We start from the raw sequence: 22,887 nt of genomic DNA, 5'->3' as shown, positions 1-22,887 counted from the left end.
GTGGGTCCTATCCGGACACGAAAACATTTAAAAAGTTTTAATATCGTGTTCGGACACGAAAACTCATGATTATTTTAAAAGTGTCGGGTGTGGACACGAAAACATTTAATTATTTTATAAGTATCGTGTCCAGATACGAAAACATTTGAAAATTTTAAAAATGTCGTGTCCGGACACAAAAACATTTAATTATTTTAAAAGTATCGTGTCCAGACACGAAAACATTTAATTTTTTCAAAAGTGTCTGGTTAGAACACGAAAACATTTAATTATTTTAAAAGTGTTGTGTCCGGACACAAAAACATTTAAAAATTTCAGAAGTGGCGTGTCCGGACACGAAAACATTTAATTTTTTTAAACCTGTCTGGTCGGGACACGAAAACAATTCATTAATTTAAAAGTGTCCGGTCAGCATCAGTATATGTAAAGAAACCCGAAAAAAGGTGATACATATGGAAGGAATAAAAGTTTTTAAAAAAACTAAAAATAATGATATTTAAAATCATATATATTAGGTAACGTTCAATTATTAATTTGTCAATTTCAAAAATTAATTATTTTAAATAATTGACGTTTTAGTATTTTTTTTTTATTGAAATTGTTTGTCCTGGAAATTTTTCCTGATAAAATTGCATTTTAGTGATCAACATTTTCAATCTAAATTTAATTATCAAAAATTTTAATTACTATATTTAATACGTTTATAATTGAGTTTATAATTATGTCGATACTCTTGCCTGGACTGTCGAGATTATAGAAAACAAAAAAAAGAGTTTTCTTAAACATAATTACTGAAAATAAGAAGGTCAAAAATAAGATAAATACTTTCTCACGCTAATGACTACATATATATATATATATATATATATAAACTTATCTCGAAACGTAAAAAAAGGAACTTTAAATCCTTAGGGATTTTTAGGTCACTAAATACAAATTTGATTTAAAAAAAAGACAACCAAACAAAATAAATGATGACGATTTTGAATCAACAGCATTTCCGCCAAAGGTATAAAAATTATTGATTCAAAAACATGTATGCTATAAAATTTGTAAAATATTTTAAAGATTCTACAGCATATGCTTCTGAATTAATAATTAATTTTCATACCTTTAGCAGAAATGCTATATTGATTCAATATCATATTTTTCTCAGTGTAATATACAAAAACTTTAACTTTATAAATAATAACATTTTAATTTCTTAAATGTCCTATTGTAAAAAAGTGCCTTTTATTTTTGAAATAAAATCGTTAAAAATCATTTAAATTTTAAATATTCCTGGTTACTTGAAAAACTACCATAAAAAATAGATAATATTAACACATTTTTAAATAAACAATGATTACATAGACTTTAAAAAATCATTTATGATCCCAAAATTATCGTCTGAAATTTTTTTTTTGGACATTATTTTTGTTCAAAATTATTAACGGATATGTTGACTGTCCATTGATATTATCCTGCATAAATTTTATTGTTTCTTTAAAAGGATTGAGGATCTTTTTTTTACAAATTTGTTACGTCGTACATTGTAGTTAAATAAATAATCTATAAATTGAACCGCCCAATTCTATAACTCGTTTAGCGCTCGGACGGACGCTCTATTAGTAGTCGGGTAGCAGCGAGCGTCCATGGCTCCCTCGCTGCTACCCGACTACGAATAGAGCGTGCGGCCGAGTGCTAAACGAGTTACAGAATTGGGAGGTTCAATTACAATTTTTTAAACCTTTTTCAAGAACTGATCCAAAGCAAAACTGATTTAATTGATTTTTTACGCGACTTTATAGCTATACAAAAAATTGCATTATTACTGATGGGTTTTGAGCAAGCTCTAAATATTCTACGATTAAAAAAAGAAATACGGGTATTTTTTCTACTTTGGAAAACATTGGTTGGGTCAGAGCAAAATATTTCTGACTTTCAACTTTTTAGATGAAACTCCTTCTGAATTGTAGATTTGAGAAATCTACATATTTCCTAGACGCTTGGAATTTTTAGAATTCGGAAATGACACGATATGAGGAGCCGAAATGGGTAGGAGGTGGATGGAGGAAGTTGTCGGAGCGCGTAACGTGGTCCACAGCAGTTTTTATGGATTCCGGTCCAGCGGAACTTCCGGCAGGCGATCTCATCTCCAAATCATCCCTCCTCTGGGGAAGAGAGAAAGAGATCCCTTTTCGCCCTCAGTTCATCGTCGGCCCATGACCGCACCCACACTCGTTCTGTCTCGCTGCAGTAGAGATGGACTTCCGTTTCCTGCGCATGATTTGTCCCGATCCTCGTTCTCTCTCTCTCTCTCACTCTGACTGTCGACGTTGTACTCACGATGTACTAGAGTCGAATGAACGCGTTTATGCGTACTCGGATGCGCCAAGTTCAATCCACCCTCTTCCCTCGAATCGCTCACCCAAACTCCCCCAACCCTCACGTCATTCACTCTTTTTCTACTTATACAAACCCCCAACACAAACTACACGATGCTGTACATCGTCCTTCAAAACGAGTTTACTTGTTTTTACGTTTGAATAGCGCGCGAGAATCGAAAACATTCCTTAACTTAGAGAATAGTTTTATTGCTTGTGCAAATATTTAAATTTTCCTTTTCTTTCTTCTTGATGGAAATGATAGGTATAAACGGGGATGAAATTTAGAATTGAAAAAAGCGAGCAGAAAATGATGGACATACTAGCGCTAATTATGATTATTGAAGAAGCAATTTTATATAAAAATTTTTTTTTTTTTCATTCGGCAGAATTTGATTCTCAGCAAACCAGAACAGCCTTTATATAATTGTAATATAACGCATATAATAATAATTATTATTATATAATAATAATCACAAATCTGTACCTGTTACAACTATATTATGACATTTTCTTGTATCTATGTTATATTACAATTATTATATAAAGGCTGTTCTGGTTTTCTGGGTTACCTGTAATTTATTTTTAGCAGAATTTTTATTTCTTTCATTTATTGTTTAACAGAAATTTTATTTAACCTAATTTCTATATTATATATTCTATATTTTAAGAACAATTCTATAATAAAAGAAATTCAGTTAAATGAAATTTCTGTTAAATAATAATTTGAAGAAATAAAAATTCGGCTAAAATTAAATTACAGGTAATAAAATTTTGCCAAATGAAAATTCTAACAAATTCATTTTAGAGATTATTAATGCGTTTAATGAAAAAATATTTCGTCTGAGAAAATTTTAATTCATTTAAATATGGATATTAAGTTGTTTAGTGAAGTAAAGTTCAATTATAAATAAATATTTCTATTTTGTTAAAGTAGTACCTATAGGTACTTGCTGTTAAAGTAGAAAAAGTATAGTTTTCAAAATAATATTTATCTTAAATGATATAGAATTATCACATAAAATGGTCTCATTATGTCACGTTTCAAGTAGTAAAAGTCAATTTCAGTCAGACGAATTTTTTGAGAAATCATTGAAATTTAGTTATATATTATATTTGTGAATTTTATAATCTCACCGGTTCTGACCTGCTATTTGAATTGAGTCTATAGTTCACAATCGAACGTCAATAACATGCAACCTTGAGATGTAAACAGAACCCCCGAAGATTCATTGTTTTGTTGCATTACCTGAAAAACCTACACAAATCCAACCAATGATTACGTATATTTATTTTATAATATATTATAAAATAATAATTATATGTCTTCTTTTGTTTAACAATCAATTAGTATTTTTTTAGAAAATTTAAATTAATGTCAAATACAAGTACAATAAATTAATTAACAAAAATGAAACTTTAAAAAATATAATTATCTTATCTTTTTACTTGTTTATTATTTAATTTCAAATGAGTAAAAAAAATACTTATGCCATATGCCATTATATTTCATAAATTTAAAACATCGTTTTATTTGTATAATCAAAAAACGTGTTAAATTATAATAATTTTTGTATCAGTAGAAAAAGACAGTTTCAAACAGTCAAAACTTTCTTTCATTTTTTGTAATTTTATAACAAATCGTGAATGAAAGTTTTAATTAGGCAGAAATTTTCTGAACTCTTATTCTTTGAATGAAACGAATCTCGGCCCAATAATGGCCCATCAATGGCAGAAGTGTTGAATTTTTTACAGCAACTACTCTTTATTAATGATGAAATGAATCTCGGATCATTAATGGCCCAACCGAGGGGAAATTCACTAAGGAAATCAGAAATCGGTAGAGGTAGTCTCTATAAGATTCTCTTATTGATTTCTAAGATTTCTTGAGATTTCTACGCAATTACCTCAGATTTCTAGGGACTGCCGGATCGATTACCGGCTTTTCATTGAAATGAAATTTTGGATTAGCTTGGTAAAAAATCGACTTTTTATGTTTATAAGTTTATTAAATACAGTAAAACCCCATTTATCCGAGCTCGCTTTATCCGAGGTCTCGATTATCCGAGGTGGTGTCCCAGTAGGAAAGTCTGTATTATCTGAGTCTAGTCTACTTCATCCGAGTTATTTTTAATTTTAGTTTTTTATAAATATGAGTTTATTTTTAATAAATTCAAATTGTTTAAATTATTATGAAATATATACAATATTATTTTCCCGTTTGTAATAAATAATAATTGTTTAAACAATAATAATGTTAAATTGTAATAACAATTCGGATTATCCGAGGTAGGTCCAGTCCACATTAGCTCGGATAACTTTTTGAAAGCGCATTTAAAAAATAATTTTTTAAATCATTTTTATTCTTCTAAAGAATCTATAATATTTATAGTTTGTGAAATATTAATCACACAGCCCCACAAAAAAAAGTGTCGTGCGCGGCAGACCAGACTAGTCATTTCCTATGTATTTTGACGGGCTGAACACGAATCCGAAGTCCGTTTTGCTCCATCACGTCAGGATTTTTTTCTAACCTCCAAAAACCTGTCGGATTTTCAGAGGTAGGCTATTTTTTTAAAAATTGATGGATTTACTTCAAAATTGGTATCTAGGGGTTTTTTGGGTCGCTGATGACGAATTTGAAGTTAGATTTTCAAAATTCAAAATGGCGGCTCCAATATGGCGGACGAATTTTGTAAAAATTGATGGATTTACTTCAAACTTGGTATCTAGGGGTTTTTTGGGTCGCTGATTACGAATCTGAAGTTAGATTTTCAAAACTAGAAATGGAAATTCTTATATACATAAGTAAGATATTCACGTCTTTTTATGGTAGCGCACACTTTTGTCCTCAAAGGATCTGTGTAATGGTTTTCTTTTCAAATTGGTGCCTCCAGGTACAATATCCCTTTTCAGCATCCAACAGTAGTCGGCCAACATATTTATATCCCATCTTCCTTGATAACGACGCTCAAATTCTTTCAGATCTTGATGGAATCGTTCTCCTTGTTCTTCACTGTAATCTCCAAAATATTCAGGGAATTAATCCCGATGCGTGTCTAAGTAATGCAACTTTATGCTCATTAAGCATCCTAACTTACCAAAGTTTTTAATCATATCACTAACTATTTGCTCCCAATTTTCACTCTTGTGATTACCCAGAAAATTTTCGACAACTGCTTTAAAACTAAGCCTTGCGGCTTTCTCCTTTTTATTCATCTTGGTGATAAATTGCTCATCTTTTAACAATTTGCGAATATGTGGTCCGTCGAAAACCCCTTCTTTTTGTTTCGCATCAGAGATTTCTGGAAACTTTTGTTCCAGGTATTTGAAACAGTTTCCTTTTTTATCTAAGGCTTTGACAAACTGTTTAATTGCTCCTAGTTTCGTGTGTAAGGGCGGAATTATCACCTTTGAAGGGTCGATATAATCCGCCATATTGGAGCCGCTATTTTAAATTTTGAAAATCTAACTTTAGATTCGTAATCAGCGACCCAAAAAACCCCTAGATACCAAGTTTGAAGTAAATCCATCAATTTTTACAAAATTCGTCCGCCATATTGGAGCCGCCATTTTGAATTTTGAAAATCTAACTTCAAATTCGTCATCAGCGACCCAAAAAACCCCTAGATACCAATTTTGAAGTAAATCCATCAATTTTTAAAAAAATAGCCTACCTCTGAAAATCCGACAGGTTTTTGGAGGTTAGAAAAAAATCCTGACGTGATGGAGCAAAACGGACTTCGGATTCGTGTTCAGCGCGTCAAAATACATAGGAAATGACGAGTCTGGTCTGCCGCGCACGACACTTTTTTTTGTGGGGCTGTGTCATTAATAGAATAAATAATCAATAAATACAACAATTTAAATGAAAAAATTATTTGTCACTAAATATAGGAATGAATTGTTTTTGAAATATACATTCAATCATATTATTGAAAACTTCTCATTTAGATAAATTATGTATTGAGTTTTTAAAAATATATTTTGCTCTATTAATTGTTTTAAAAATAAATTATAATCTATTGACTTGAATAGCTACAAACACTATAATAAAAATTGTGTTCGATTTAAATATAATGTAACGTCCTAATTTTCAATTTAGAGTTGTTCGATGGTAATTAAAAAAGTTTTGCATCTTATTTTAATACAAATCAATTTTTTGCGAATGCAATAATTAAATTTTGAAAATTGCTTGTATCCAGTTATTTCTAAAAATCAAACTCGTTATAATTTTACAAAAAGTGTCTCAGTATGTGATAACGACACTATTTACATAGATGTGATCATTAGTCGATAAATACTTCGGGCTTGTTCAGTCGCGTTCGGCAGATGTCAACTGCCGAGCCAACTACTGTGTCTAGACTTCTAGCGATTTCTACTAAGATTTTCTGAGATTTCGAATGAGACTTCCTGGGATTTCTATAGATTTCGAAAATTTCTTAAACTATTCCTTTAATTCTAAAATCATGAAGTCGTGATTTCTGAAGTGAATTTCCCCTCGGGCCCAACAACGGCTGAAATGTTCCTCAGATGCAGATTATCAAAACATTTTTGTGTTGAGATTCCCATATCCGCTTAGTGTAGTAGTTTTAGCATGTTATACACTGAGAAAAATGTTTAGTATCATCTACCAAAGTTTGGTTCTCTCTACCAAATTTTTTATTTGATATATGTGCAACTAATCCGTTTGGTTCGGGCTACTAAATTTTTTCGTTGAATCATTTTGTTCGGTCTACCAAATTTTTTGTTTTGCACAACTAACTTATTGTTTTTAAGCAAACAAAAAAATTAGTTAAATGAAAATTTTTTTTTTGTTTTCTCAACCAACTTATTTTTTTGTTTTATCCTTTTCTTTTTATATAACCTACCTATGCCTACTTAAATTAATTTCTATCGCGGAAAAAACCTAACACTGCTGGGGCTCGAACCCTCAGACTACGCAACGCTAGTCGACAACGCTGACCACTACTCTACGAATCCTACTAACAATTTGAGATTAAATCATTTTCACAATGTATAAAAGCTGGAAAAAAACTTTCGTTCTTGTAACAAGTTTTATTTATTTATTTTCACTACACAAACTTTTTTTTTTAAAAAATGTCTGAAAAACATAAAAACTTCAACACTGAAACTTCACGACGCGAACGACATATGGTTAATGTTGACATCCCGTGAATGGGAAGCGACGCCATATTTACGAGAAGAGCGCGTGCGCAATACAGCATGTCAGCTATTTAGTACTGGGAACCAAACTATTTAGTTCGTAAACATGAAAGCTTCAAATATATTTTTTGGTAGAGCCAACTAAACTTCCCGATTTATTGCCACTTTCTATTCTGTTGTGACAACCATATTTTAGTAACGCCAACTAAAAAAGCTCAACTAAATTATTTTCTTATTATTACGAAATTATTTTTCTCAGTGTACTTTGATGCTTCAGGTTGCGAGTTCGATTCCCGAAAGTGTTAGAATTGCCAATACTGGGCCAGTATTGGGCCGTGTTGGTTTTCGCACTTGGGTTACGGGTACAAACATTGATTTTTCAATTTTTTCGACACAGAAAAATGTAGTTGATACTTTCATTTTCTTGTTCTTTTTGATAGTTTTTTTATAACTTATCTTTTTATTTTCCTTCTTCCATATCCTTTTTACTTGTTTTTTCATCTTTTTTTTCTACTGTGATTTTTCTTTATCATCGTTTTAAGTTCTGATTTTTCGAGCAAAACGGTTGTTTTTGGGCTAATTAAAAAACCGGATTTTTCATTTTCTCTCTCCCTCTCTGTATGTAACTGAAAGGTATGCTCTCATTAGCTATCTCATCGTCGTTGGCTTTGGGGCAATGCGTGAATCCGGGATATACGTATCTGTATACGTATTTACTATATTTCTCAGAGAATTATATGCTGTACACGCCTCCAGTTGGCTGGCTACTTGGGTAGGGTGTCGGTGCGATGGTTGGTCTGGTTGGCTGATAGAGGCGCATCCTCCACGGCATCTCTCTTGCATTTTCCTCTCCCGCATTTCGATCCATCCGCGAATAGCACAGTCGCTGCAACCAGTATGTGTCTGTTACAGTATGTACGTGTACATATTTATACCAGTACTGGTAATGGTGTCAGTACTTGTGGTTCTGGTTTTCCGCAGCCTCAGGCTTATACGTTCCTAATGAACCGTGTAATGACGCCGCGACGCCCAACATCCACATATATATATATATATATATATATATATAAATAAATTCTGTACCACTTTTTCAAATTTCATATATGCTTCACTTCACGACTCTTTTTTAAAATTCTTCTTCTTTTTTTTCTTTTAAAAAAATAACCATAATAAAATTTCTACGATTTAAGAAATGTTTCTAATCTTTCAAGTTTTTTTATTTATTAAAAATTAACATAAAATTTATTGAGTTTAAATTTGTATAAAAAAATAAGATTATATATTTAATGTATAAAGTAATCTAACGTTTCTGTCTGGTCCCGCAATATTTTTCAAGAATCCTTTAGAAAAAAATGGAATTCCACAAATTTAATTTAAATATATATACGTCCTTTTTTTATTATAAAAAAGAATCCTTGATAGCGATTAAAGAAACCTATTTTCAAATATGGAGTTTAATTAATATATCTCAATGACTAATGCCAAAAAATATATTAGTAGCACGTACATTTAAACGAAGTTCTTTTTTTCATTTTTGAAAGTGTGATAAATAAGTGAGCATTAGTTAGCATCTAGAGACACGTTTAGGCACGCAGTATAAAAAACCATAGAAGAAAAAGAAGGTACGCACACAATATTATCGTTTCATTTTTTTTTTTGTCGTTTTCTGCGTCTACATTCTCACACCTTGAAAAGACGCGACACACGTTCAAATCTATGATATTATAAGAAAGAAAAAAAATAATAATACCTATAGAAATAAAGAAATTTTTTATACCAATCAAAAATAATTTAATTGAATAAAAAAAAACTATCTATTCTTAGAACTAAATTTATTTGTATCAAATAACAATTTTGTTTATCACAAATAAAATTTTATTTAATATAAATAAAATTTTTTATTTGCCTCAAATAAAATTTATTTATTAAGCTAATAAATATTTATGTTTGTCTGACAATAAGACAAAAGAGAGATAAATTTTTTTTCTCCTTACCATTTGACACGCGCATTGACTAACCCTGGAGTTTAATATTTCGTTAACGAATGATGGTTTATTAACCTCTTTATTCATTAAATATTCATAATTTAATTTTTTTTCCTACAAAATTCCAAATATTCACGCACTTTATTCGATTTTCTATTCTACATATATAAACGTTTATTATTAGATATTCTTTATTTTTTCAACTGACTGATTTGTTAATTCAATAGGCACTAATTGTTATTTTACTATAAGAAATGGTTCATTAACCTTTACTCATTTTATATTCTTATTTTTTTTCATTTTCAAATATTTACGCACTTTATACGATTTCATTAGATTTCTAACTGACTGATTTGTTAATTCAATAAATTTTCTTCTACTTGATTTAACTCTTTAAATTTGACAAAACACTTAAATTAGACAAAATTTGAAAACAGTAAAAAATTAAAAAATTCAATTTTCAATTTTAAATGATATTTTTACTCCTACTGTGATCAAAATAATATTTCAATATAGAGGAAAATTTGTTTCAACTATTTTTAAAAATTTTATAAACGAAAAAACTACAAAGAAACATTGAAACATTGAAAATTAATTACTTTTTGAATATTTTAAGTGATCCGTTTGAGAAATTCTGACTTATACCTTTAATTATATATTATTTAATTAATTATTCAATCAACGTTTTGTTTTACGTTACAATTTTAATTAACGATATCTTCAATTAATATTAACAGCTGCTGTCAATGGGATTTTCATTAACTTATACAATATTTGAATATTATACAATAGTACCTATTTTATATACTAACGCTATTTTAATTAATATTTTTTTTATCGACTATTGTAATTTGAAAAAATAATACCTTTAATAAATTAACATTATTAAATTAAAAAAATATTAATTAGTTAAACAAATTAAAAATATAAATCAATAAAAAAATATATATATATATAATAAACAAGAAATTATAAAAATTAATATAAAATAACTAAATTTTATTTAATAAAAACTTCAACAAAAAATAATTATTTATAGTTTCGATTTAAAAAAAAAGTCTAATTGAATTTTGTACAACTACAATAATTATATTAGTTGTACTTAATTCCAATTTCCTACCCAATTCCTCCTCCCCTTCAAATAAGTTTTGATTTAATGATACTTTTATTGATTAGAAATTTAAATAAGATAAAAAATATCTTGATATTAAATAAGTAGACGATGAAAATATTTCGTAGAAGTTTATAAGAGACATATCAAATTTAAAAGAAGAAGGAGTGAAAAAAGAGAGAGAGAGAGAGAGAAAGAGAGATGGCAAGGAATGATGTCTCTATATAATGCATCACTTACGTATCTTAATATCAACGTTTCTTCTTGCGTTCACGTGAGTCACGCATGACGTCGCATACATCACACTCTCTCTCTCCCCCCTCACCCTTTTTCAATCTTTTCTGATCCCCTCCCTCTCTTTTGATCGCTCTATGATCTTGCGCCTTGCCTCTTGGTCTCGAAGATTTATTTTTTATTTTTTTATTTTTTAGCCTCAAGTTACAGACGTGCTCACATGTCACGTGTGCACGCAGGTACGCATTTGTGCGTGAGAGGTAGGAAGCTCAGGATTAATAGATCAGTTGAAATTATATACACCGGGTATCGTGAGCTTCTTCTATATATACCCCTGATATTCTTATAAATATATTAATTCCCATGGATCAACATAAAAAAAAAACTTTTTCATTGCATGTGTCTAGAATACAATTTTTCTCTCTGAAAAACAATTAATTAGCTATTAAAAGACAATTTAGAAAATAATTTTTCATAACATTAGAGAAACATGATTGAGGGTCGAAGTTATGTATAATGTCGAAATATGTAGGATTATTTTTTTTAAACGGAAGTTTCTCTTGATATATAATTAATTGACATTTGGAGGAGAATTAAACTAATAAATTAAGGATTTGAATTAACTTTTTCTTAAAAAATCTAAATTTTTAAACTTCACTTTTATGTTTAATTAATACAAAAATTAATTTTAAGTTGATAATTTATTTATTGTTTCGTTTATAGTTTCCTTTTTTTCAGTATATATAACTGATTATATTATCTCAGATTATGATTTTAAATTAGAATTGAATTTTTTTCTAATTAAAATAACGAAAATACTCGTTATCGAAAATTAATTTTAAGTTGATAATTTATCTATTGTTTTGATTAATTGTGATTATAATTTTTTTTTCTTTCAGTATATGCACTATATCTATGCGAGGAAATTTTCTCAAATTATGATTTAAAATTAGAATTTAATTTTTTTTTTTCTAATTAAAATAAAACTCGTAAACTTATTAATAAAGAGCTTAGATGAATTCTTAATTAGAAGAAAATTGAGGGAAGAGGACACTGAAAGTCTCAGACGACTGTCGTGTGTGTTACAGGGATTGGAATGGAACGAGCAATGTTCGTGTACAAGAATCCTGGCCAACGTGAGCGTCTTACGATATGGACAAATCTCACCTCTCCAGCCTAAAGGATCACGCCCCTTGATCGTTTCGCGCATCATGGTGAGTTCCCAGGTGAAGATTTTATTTTTATTCTTTAGTTTATTTTTTTCCATCCATTGACTATAATTAATTATTAATATTGTCAACTGCAGAAAACGTTTATAATTGTTTCTTTAACAGCATGCGTGATTGTTATATCACGTGATCGTTTATTATTTTTTCTTTTTCTCTTAAATGACAAAATAAAATGAAAATGAAATTTGTTTTCACACAATTTCTCTTTAAAAACTGGAATTAATATATTTTTAATCGTTTTTTAAAAAAATAGTAGAATTAGAGCAAATTCAAAATTTTCAATACCTATTTTAATCAATTTCTAGACCCTAGGTATTTTAAATCTAAAAGTGGAAAAAAGGAAAATTTACGTTTCTTTTTTTAATAAAAAAAAATTGTTTCATTAAAAAAAACGTTAAATAAATAAAAATGATTTTGTTTTTCTGAAAAACGTTGAAAATTCGTTGCTTTTAAAAATAAAAGAAAAAATTCTATAATGCAGGAAGGGGTTAATTTCTAATAATCCGCACGCTTTAGGGTACAATAAACCGATAGTAATTTTTCGAATGAGTGATGCTTTAAGGAAGCTTTATAATGAAATAAAAGTACTTGCTTATCGACATTTTATGATATTAAATATTTTAAATCTTAAGGATATATAAATGAATGATTTACAGCAACATAAAGTAGCTACATTGCTTCGATATTACGTCGAATTTTAATACAAGCAATAAATACATCAAATGTTGCGTTGCCTCCACTAACTTGTTTTAGTATAGTTATATTCACACTTTCTCGTAAAATGTCAGGTCAACCGATACCAACAAACCGTTAACTTGAAATTGGTCATTAATTTTGGTTGAATCATTAATATTTATCCGACATGTCTCTCTCTCTCTCTCTCTCTCCCTCGACTTACATAATCCAAAATAAAAAAAAAAATAACTTAAATTAACTATTATTAATTCAGCTTGTTCGTTCAAAGTTCTCGAAAATTATTTAAACTTTTCAAAAAATATTTCTAATATAATATATTTATAATTTTAAAGAAGAAAATAATTTTGAATACATTGGGAAAGTAAATTAAACATAAATAAAAAATACATAATAAGTTTCTAAAACTATTAGAACAGAACAAAATTGTTTGTTTATGTTATAACATCTAAAAATCACAATTTTCTTAAAAGTAATATCAATTTGATACCGAATTGGATCAAATTGATACCTACTTTCAAATTACCAATGATTTCAATTATTTGTAACTTTGACAAAAAACATTTTTTGCTCGAATATTTTCAGAAATTTATTTTGATTACAATAGAAGTAAAAAAAAACCCGATTTATCATTGAAAATTAATTGCTTTTTGAAAATTTTATGTGATCAGTTTGAGAAATTCTGACCCTTTTAAAATTATTTAAATTAATTTGATAATTTTAATGCTTTGACTGATATTGGAGACCAAAAAAAAAAAAATCCCCTTTCTCAAACAATGTTGATTTAATTATATAAAATCAGGAAAGAGAGAGTAATTTAAGAAATAAAGATTTCTTTTAATTCAGAGATCATTTTCATTGAAGACACATCCAATTTCCTTAATCGATCCTAAGAGCTGATTTAAGGCTTGTCGAACGAAAAAGAGAAAAGATGATCGAGACTTGCGCCGTGACCGATGGTCGACTCTTAATACCGGATTGAATCGCGGCCGATCGAATGTTTTGCCCCAGTTTCGCCTGAATGCCAATCTGCACGGCGCATTTGTTCCGGGCAAGCAAACTAGGCGATCGACTTTGTCGATAACAAATCGTCAGTCGCTCTTGCGATCGATCGATTCTCTCTCATTGTCGAATGAGGGAAAGAGAGAGAGAGAGAGGGGGGGGGCTTATAACGATCGCCAATGTGTCAAAAGCTCAAAAACAACCAATACAATTTTCCCTTCAAGACACTCTTCTTTTGCTCTCAAACATCACGAACAAGTTTCTCTCTTTTAATTATAACTCATTCTAAATAGGTTTTGCTTTAGAGGGTGAAAAAAAAGCCAAAAACAGATTTAGAAAAAGTGAAGATTAATAATTGACGCAAAAAGAATATGTTACAGTTAAGTAGAAAAATTGTGTTTAGTCAGACATAACCAAATATTGACATTATACTGTAAGAAGAGGTGTCTTATTTTTAATATATTTCATTGTTTTAAATTAAGATGTTTAAAACATTAAATGTTTTCCAACTATTGAAGTCTTTCAAATCACAGTTTGCTTATAAAATTGTTTATAAATATTGTTAAATATTATCTGATGATAAAATTTTATCAAAGATGTTGTTAATTTTATATTCTGTTTATAGTCATTTGTAATAAAGAATATGCTTGCAATTTGTTTTTCCTGTTTATTTTAAATTTCAGACATTTTAGCGGCCATTTTTGCCACTGTTTTAACCTAAAAGTCTCAAATTGCAACGAATTGATCCAAAAATACGGATCAAATCAAAAATTGATCCAAATTTTTAGATCAATTTGATCCACTTCGGGTTCAATTTGATCCTTTCTAGAAAACAGTGTGAGGCCCCATTTTGAATTTTGAAAGAATAAAAATTTTTAATAGTAATAATGCCTAAATGAAAGGAGCTGATTTGAAAGGATTTGATCGCGATATTTTATCATTCCGAATTTTGTTTGAAGAGATTTCATATCAAAAATATAGGGTTTTAATTTAAATTCAGGTTTTTCTTTTTTTTGTTTAAATAATTATAACTTGTTATCCTTAAGTCAAAAGTTAAATTTTCTTGTAGATTCTGTAAGAGGTTTAAAAAGAGAGAGAGATAGACGTTTGAGTTTTTGACAAATGAAGATTCCTATAATTTTGGAACGTGTGAACGTTTTGTAATCCTCGCTCATAAAGAATGTTGCTGGTAACACTTTTTGATGTCAATTAAAAAAAAAAAAATATCAGGTGGGACTTTAGTGAGGGGAGGTGTCGCGATTCGAATTTCTTCGAGAGGGAAAGCCTCACTCGGCGCGTTGATGATGGAATGCGCTCGGTCATCCTCTGCCGTGTACCAACCTTGGAACCGAACCTTCAAGACTTGGAACGCGCAACCCGCTCAACTAAGACAGCTATGAAATCGTCGGTGATTGCTCTTATACCTCGTATCTCACCCCGACTCACTCTCTCATTTCTTCGCACCTCTTTAAGATATCGTCAGCGAATTTACATTCTCACCCCATTCGACATATTCCTTCATCCGTTTCACGCTTCGAGAGAAAGAAATCCCGATGAAATTAAAAAAAAAAAAGAAAAACAGTTCGGTAGAAAAAAGGTTTAAAAAATTAACTTTTCTTAAATTTCAAGAAAAAAAAGAATTTCTTTTTTTGTTTTCAAAAAATGTTTTTTTTTATCCAAATATAAAAGTTTTTTTTAGATATGCCCATATTTCTTTTATACATAATTATATATAAACTGTTTCACACTGCTTCAATTAATTTTCTTCAATCATGATGATAAAAAAAATATAATATTTTCCCACTATAACATTTTATTCTCAAGAAAACAAATCTTTCCGTAATGTTTGCGCGGTGCTATTAGTTACTTTTTTCACAGCTGTTATAATTAAGGCAACAGAATGATTAGTAATCATCCATCCTTGAAATTGTTTCAAGATTTTAATAATGGTTCAAAAGTTTCATCTCGCGAGGTGTGAATTCTTAAATTGACGTTTCTTCAGGCTGAAGCTTATATAGTTTTAGTTATGTAGTATCATTATTATGGTTGAGAGGAAAAAAAAAAGAGAGAGAGAGAGCAATTTTCCTCGGTCGCGGGAGTATCGCTGATTCATGGAAACAACTCCTCCCAAGAAAGCTTCTTGGAGAGGAGATTAAGTCGTCAAAGGTGCGAGACAAGCACCTAAGCCGTAACTTCGGGATGATACAAGACTAATGGGTTATTTCAGGTAATTAGCTCTAAGGTCGATCCTTTGAGTGGATATGGACGCAAAAAGGCTTCAAGCCTTGTCAAGATTTTAACCAGAGGTTCCGATTACCACCTCGTATGTATATATCCACATTATGTATATGTTCTTTTAACATAGTTTCACATCCTTTTGTCTCTTATTTACAAAATAACATTTAATACAAAAGTATATCATAACTGAGAAATATCACTTACATTATTGTTTGACGTTTTTTCTCTTTTTTTTGCCGTTACTGAAACAGAAAAAAAACTTAATGTATCAGTCATTTCACATAAAATAAAAATTCTAAAAAATTGCACACAAATAAAAATTAAAAAATTTTTATAACCACTTCTTTATTTAATAAATAATATTAAATATTAAGGTAAATGTCCCAATTTGTGTCCACTTGCACATTTATGCACGAAATAAAATAAAAAACAATTTAGAAAAATATTCAAAAAAATATTTTTTGAATATTACATTATATATCTTTCGTGTAGATTTGCATTTAGGGTCTTAGTATTCTTTAATAATTATAAATTAAGTTTTGAAAATTTGCACTGCCGCCCTCTCTGCCAAAACGAGGAAAGTATGCCGCCATCTTATAAAGATTGTCATTAGACAGGTTAACAGAATGTTGTTAGCACAGGATAATTAACGTCTAATATTGAATTAAATTGTTAAGTAAATAATTCAAGATAATATAGTTTTACTGTTTGGAGGTTTTTTTTCATGCAAAGGTAAGTTAATTTTTATGTATACCTAAAAATACAAATACGTACACTAAAATGAGAATGATCCTATTTGTGTTTACATACAATAACACAACTTTAATTAAAGAAATTATTACATTTTTCTGAAAAATACTTCATTTATTAATTCTATAACTCTTAATTTTGAAAATTATTGTGAGAGTTTTTATATTTTAACCTAAAATTATTTAAATATGTGAAAAATGTGACAGTGTAAGAACAGCGAGTATTTTTTAAAGACACTAATTAGGACAAAGCATATTTTTATGTTTGTGTACCAAATAGTGAACATCTATTTCCTTTAGTTACTTATTTATTTATTTACTCAGACTGTGAAATACACTAAATTCACGAAGTAAATTAATTTTTTTTTCAATTCAATTTATTAATTTAATTATTATAAATTTATTAAAAGAATGAAATAACAATTACTTTTATATTTTGCATTTCTTGACACAAATATGGCTGCTGAGTACTAATTGGTACACCTCAGGTCACAAATAGGGGCAACCTAAAATTCGTCGGACACAAATTGGTACAATAACATCACTTAAAAAAAAAAGAAAATTTAAAATATTTTAATAATAATACTCAAATAAAAATTATTTTCTGCTCAAAAAATGATTACCTTTATATTAATGTGAAAAATTATCTCCATGGAAGAATATAAATCGAGTTTTTTCTTTATTAACTAAAGTTAAATTCTTAGTACGACACTAATTGGGACATTTACCTAAATAGAAAAATTCAAAACATAATTTTAAAAATCAGGTTAAAAATCAAATTTAACTTTTTATTTTTACACTGTAAAAAGAAAGTACTAAAACAGTACCGATTTTAGATACCAAATGACAATTTAGTACCTGTAGTCGGTATTAAATTATAATACCTTTCTTTTTACATTGTAACTAAACAATTTACGCTTAATCAAAGACAATGATTTGGTTAAATTGAACAAACTCCTTTAAATAAAAATTGTTTTTATTAACTAAATGAATTTATGCATTTATGAACCAAATTTTTATTTAAACTTTTTATTTGTGTCAAACAAAATAAGGTAATTAAATTGTTTGGTTAAGTAAAATTAACTTTTTTCTCTGAGTGTATAATTAAAATATATTTTTAATACCGTTTATTTCTTAAAATGAAATAAGCTTATTAGAAAAATGTCCGTTATAAAAATGATCAGATTCAATTTTCCTATTTAAATGAGATGAGGTGAAAAAGGTTTCCACTTAAATCAATCAGGGATTTAAAAAATATTCTTAAAGGTTCCCCCTCTTATTATCGAGATCGATTAGGTGATTTTGATGGTAGGACATGATCGTGCATTTGACAATTAGGACTGTACGGTGATAATGACGGTTCGCGCGCATCGGCTCTCTGAAATTGGTTGAGACCAATCTCTGAGATTGGTGTGGTGGAGGAATCGACGTGAAAGGAGGAGTTGAAGTAGAAATATATGACGATGGGCAAAAGGGTGTTCGTAATGCCGAGTCATGACAAGTAACGAGCTTCGCAGCATATTCCGTACGAAAGCAGCTTCTTTTTCCGTATAGTCGTGCCTTCATTATTATTATTATTATTATTATTATTATAAGCATCGATCGTCGTCATCGACGATGTTGTTCGGACAGATCGGCCTGATGATGACGACGATGACAAGGACACCATTATCTCGTTCTGATCATTTTCTTCCTCGCGCTACTGCGCTCACACTCCCTTTTCTCGTATATATATATAAATACTAATTCTAATCCAGGTTGGCAAACTTTTTTTCTTCCTCCTTTATATATTCGTCTTTCATCTTATTCAGGCATCATCAGTCAATTTATTTATTAAAAATACATCCGATAATATACTTTATATATACTCATCCTCTTATATTCAACAAGTGGTACCGATTTAATTAAATAGATTAAATGTTATTTTGAACTTGAAAAAGTCGTAACTAATTTCAAATGGTAAATATATAATTAAAATTGTTATTTCAAAGAAGAAATTTCTTCTTTTAATTAAAATAAGTTTTTACCTCATGAAAAGAAAATTAATATTTTTTTTTTTTTTTTTTTTTTTAGAAATACATGGAAAAAAATTTCATCTAGAACAGCGAAAGGTTATTTCACTAGAATAGTGATATAGATTTAACTGAAGCAATTAAAACTAGTATTATTCCAGTGTTATTAATTATTTTAAAAAAAACACCTGAAATCCACAACGTTTTTGATAAACAATTTTTAAATGAATATTTTTTGAAATTAATTATTCTATGAATTTTCATTAATGTTTATACTGATCAAAAAATTATGAAAAATATTTTTTTGACAACAAATTTTATAATTTTTAATCGTCAACTTCAGCGAGCATTGTAAAAAAAAAAAAAGTTTATTGTTCGGTTCAAGAAAATTTTCCAAAACGTTGAAAAAAATTTATTTCTAAATCCTTGCAAAAAGGAGAAAGAAGAGTTTTTTTTACATTTAAAAAAAATGTTTTTTCAAAAAAAGGGTATATTTTCAATTTCATAGAAAAAGCAAGTTTCTTTCACAGAAACAAGAATCTTTAAAACAATTTTAAAAAATTTTTGAAATTGAAAATTTTTTTTATTTTTTGAAACTTTTCTTAAATTTCCATGAAGAATTTTTTATTTCACTAGAGGAAAAAAAACAACTTTAGAACTGTTTGAAAACTTTTAAAACATCTCATTCTTAATTTTCAAAAAAAAGTAACTTTTTTTATTAATTAATTTGAATACGTTACTGTATCTAGTTTTTTTTCAACCTATTTCTTGATAAAATTACATTTTTCCTCTTGAAAATTTAAGAACATACGTTCAATTTGATTTTCAAAAAAAGTACTATACATATTTTTATTTTAATTATTAAATTATAAAGTTATTAACATTTAAATTAATATTAGTAATTATTCTATAAATAAAAAAAATATTATTATTAATTATTTAATTAATTGTTGTTAATAATTAATTGAAACAACTTATTAAAACTAGTTGAATCAATATTTAATAAGTCAATTAAATTTAGTTAATTATTAAACTCAATATTCCCTCAAACTAAGTAATATATCCACTAAATGAAGATAAAAAAAAATTAATTTAAAGTTCATCATCCTGACGCTTGATCGTTATCAAATATGTATATCTAGAGCCTGTTTCAAATTCATTATAACCGTAGATTTCTCTCGAGTGTTAAGAATAATTCCTCGGATTTACACCTAATCCAAACAAATAAGATCGATGAAGCGACATTCCGTAAAAACCGTAATCCTATTCAAATGAGATCGTAAATCTTCAGCACCTGACTCGAGAGTTAGTCGATTCATCATCTGTGAGTACATCGATAAATTTTTATAATACCGGACATTAGAAGTTTAGCGCGCGGCAAGTCTCTCTAAAAGTGTCTGGCATAAAGTTTTTTTTTCTTCTGCGCACGCAGTGATTAAGAAAAGACTATATATACGAACTCTTGATCTTGAATGATCTCTTCATTGCGGTATAAAAATTTTAGAGAGATGCTGCGAATTATTCACGGTAGATTTGGATCGCAAATTTTTGTCGATTTGGGTCCGTCAATTTCTCACTCTCGATTAACGACAACGAAACATCGAAATGGTGGTTGTAGCATCAGTATGAAGAGGAAGGAACGGAAGAAAAGAGAGGTGGGAGAGCTTTGTTAATTACTGATTTTTCTCGGTCCGCGTCACTTTTTAATTGACGCCAGAAATTGAACCACACCGAGTGAGGCTTCAGAACAGAAAACTGAGTTTGGTGTTTCTGGCAAAGTCATCCTCGACTAAATCTTTTCTCATCCTTCTCGACGACCATCCAGGTCTTCCAATATTATATAGTTCTCCCAATACCATTTCAGAGAGAGAGAGAGAAAGAGAAAGAAGAGTTGGCCTTTTGATTGGATTCGAGATACTAAATCCAAATGTGAAATTAAAGATTTATTGAAATTCAGAGAAATGTCCTTAATACTTTTTACTTTTATTCATACATTTATTTATGTATACCTAACCAACCAAAAATTTCAGTATTATCCCAATCAAAAATTTACTAATGGCACAGTACTGGCGCAGTACTGACAAGTGTTGGCGCAGTACTGGCACCCGGTATTGGCGCCAGAGTTGGCGTAACTTTGGGATGATAACATTTTACCAGTATTGGCTGCCAGAGTTGGCACCAGTATTGGTAACCACTACTGGTTCAGTACTGGCCGAGTACTGGCAGTTTTGTAATTTATTGTATACGAAAAGAAAGCTTTAACTGTAACAGAGATAAGTTTCACTCCAGGTAATACTTTTTTGGTATACTTAGGAAGAAGTGTCTGAAATTTTTAGTAACCCAACACAAATTAAATATTAATTAAATGTGTCAACTAACTAATTAATATTTTATTATATAAAATCGAAAAAACCAAGAATTTTCATTCCTTATAATATATATTGCAAATTATTATTTAAAAAATCAAAAAATAAATATAAAAATATGTTTATTATTAAACCAAACTTTTTATAATATATAAAAACACTTCACTAAAAATAAAAATGTTTATAAAATAATTATAATGTATATAATTATGCAATTAACTATTTAATTATTTTATTATTTACTTTAATTAATATTAATTATTTTATCAAATATAAATAAATTAACATTGAATTCAATTCAATTTACATAAAACAAAATTAGTTTACAAATTAACTCATCACAAATATAATGATTTAATAAATAATGAATACTAAATTCCTGAAATTAAGTAATTATTAAAAAAATTATCTAAATTATTTTTAAATTAACATTACATTTTTGTTTATAATTCACTTTTGGAAAATACAATAATTTTATTGACCATTGAAATATATAAGTTTGTAGGTTTAACTATTTTTTATAATTTCTATTAAGGCCAGGTCCAAGTGAGGCAGCGCCATCTACATTAAAACTAAAATTTTGGAAAATTTTCAACAGCCTTTTCTTGAAAACAAGATGGTAAAATGCTTTTTCCTTTATGGATAATTGATTATTGGCAAGATATACACCAGCTAAAACTTTTTTTGAGTTAAAATAATAAAAAAAATTTCATGTCAATAAATTAAATATGAGCACTTTTTTCACAAAAACTGTAACAGTACTTTCTCAGAAATTACAATCAAAAATGCAATTTCCATTTGGAAAATTAATAAACGCTAAAAAATACACGACCTAAGATTTACCAATCACGAAAATAACAAAAAAAATTTTATTAAATATTTAACATATTGATACTGCTTTACTGATTGTGACAGCCCTTTGGTAGATTATGTATTTCAGGTGGTTAGCAACAGCGCCAATCTCCTCCTTTCGGCAAAACTGCGAAACGTCTGGTGACATATATAACCTGCCAAACGGCTGTCATAATGAGTAAAATATGTTATGTTAAAAAACTTTTTTTTTGTTATTTTCGTGATTGGTAAATCTTAGGTCGTGTATTTTTTAGCGTTTATTAATTTTCCAAATGGAAATTGCATTTTTGATTGTAATATCTGAGAAAGTATTGTTACAGTTTTTATGAAAAAAGTGCTCATATTTAATTTATTGAAATGAAATTTTTTTTATTATTTTAACTCAAAAAAAGTTTTAGCTGGTGTATATCTTGCCAATAATCAATTATCCATAAAGGAAAAAGCATTTTACCATCTTGTTTTCAAGAAAAGGCTGTTAAAAATTTTCCAAAATTTTAGTATCAATGTAGATGGCGCTGCCTCACTTGGACCTGGCCTTAAAAAAGGTTAATTGTATATTTTATATTATTGATAATATAACATTTGTGCAATTTTACTTGCGATTGTATTTAATTTTGATGAACAAAATATTTAAACAAAAAGATTCATCGGGTTCACTCTAGAACTTTTTGTAAACCATTATTAATCAAAAAGAAAATTTATTTGAACCAGTACTGGCTCAATATCGGCTCAGTACTGGTTTGCCAGTACTGGGAGGGTGGTACTGCACCAGTACTGATACAATGAAAATACCAGTACTGATTCAGTACAGACTGCCCAGTCTCGGCAGCCAATATTGAACCAGTACTGCGCCAGTAGTCAACTCTGGTATAATACTGAAATTT

At 28.8% G+C, this 22,887-nt stretch overlaps 1 protein-coding gene across 4 annotated transcripts in view; it reads left to right on the top strand.

The window, feature by feature from the left end:
- Positions 1–22,887, top strand: part of LOC127286403 (transcription factor Sox-2-like) — a 192,536-nt gene that overhangs the window by 128,486 nt on the left and 41,163 nt on the right. For 2 of the 4 annotated variants that reach the window (XM_051312818.1, XM_051312814.1), the window contains exon 3: positions 11,951–12,076. In XM_051312818.1, the coding sequence (XP_051168775.1) occupies positions 11,951–12,002 (52 nt within the window). In that variant the 3' untranslated portion in view covers positions 12,003–12,076. Of the gene's footprint in view, positions 1–11,950; positions 12,089–22,887 lie in introns of all 4 variants that reach the window. The other 2 variants (XM_051312817.1, XM_051312815.1) reach the window with 1 other exon arrangement.

The sequence above is a fragment of the Leptopilina boulardi genome, unplaced genomic scaffold (genome assembly GCF_019393585.1).
Source record: "Leptopilina boulardi isolate dan_hultmark-lab unplaced genomic scaffold, ZJU_Lbou_2.1 LbouV2_354, whole genome shotgun sequence".
Taxonomy (NCBI): Eukaryota; Metazoa; Arthropoda; class Insecta; order Hymenoptera; family Figitidae; genus Leptopilina; species Leptopilina boulardi.
This window is presented reverse-complemented; position numbering and strand designations above follow the sequence as displayed.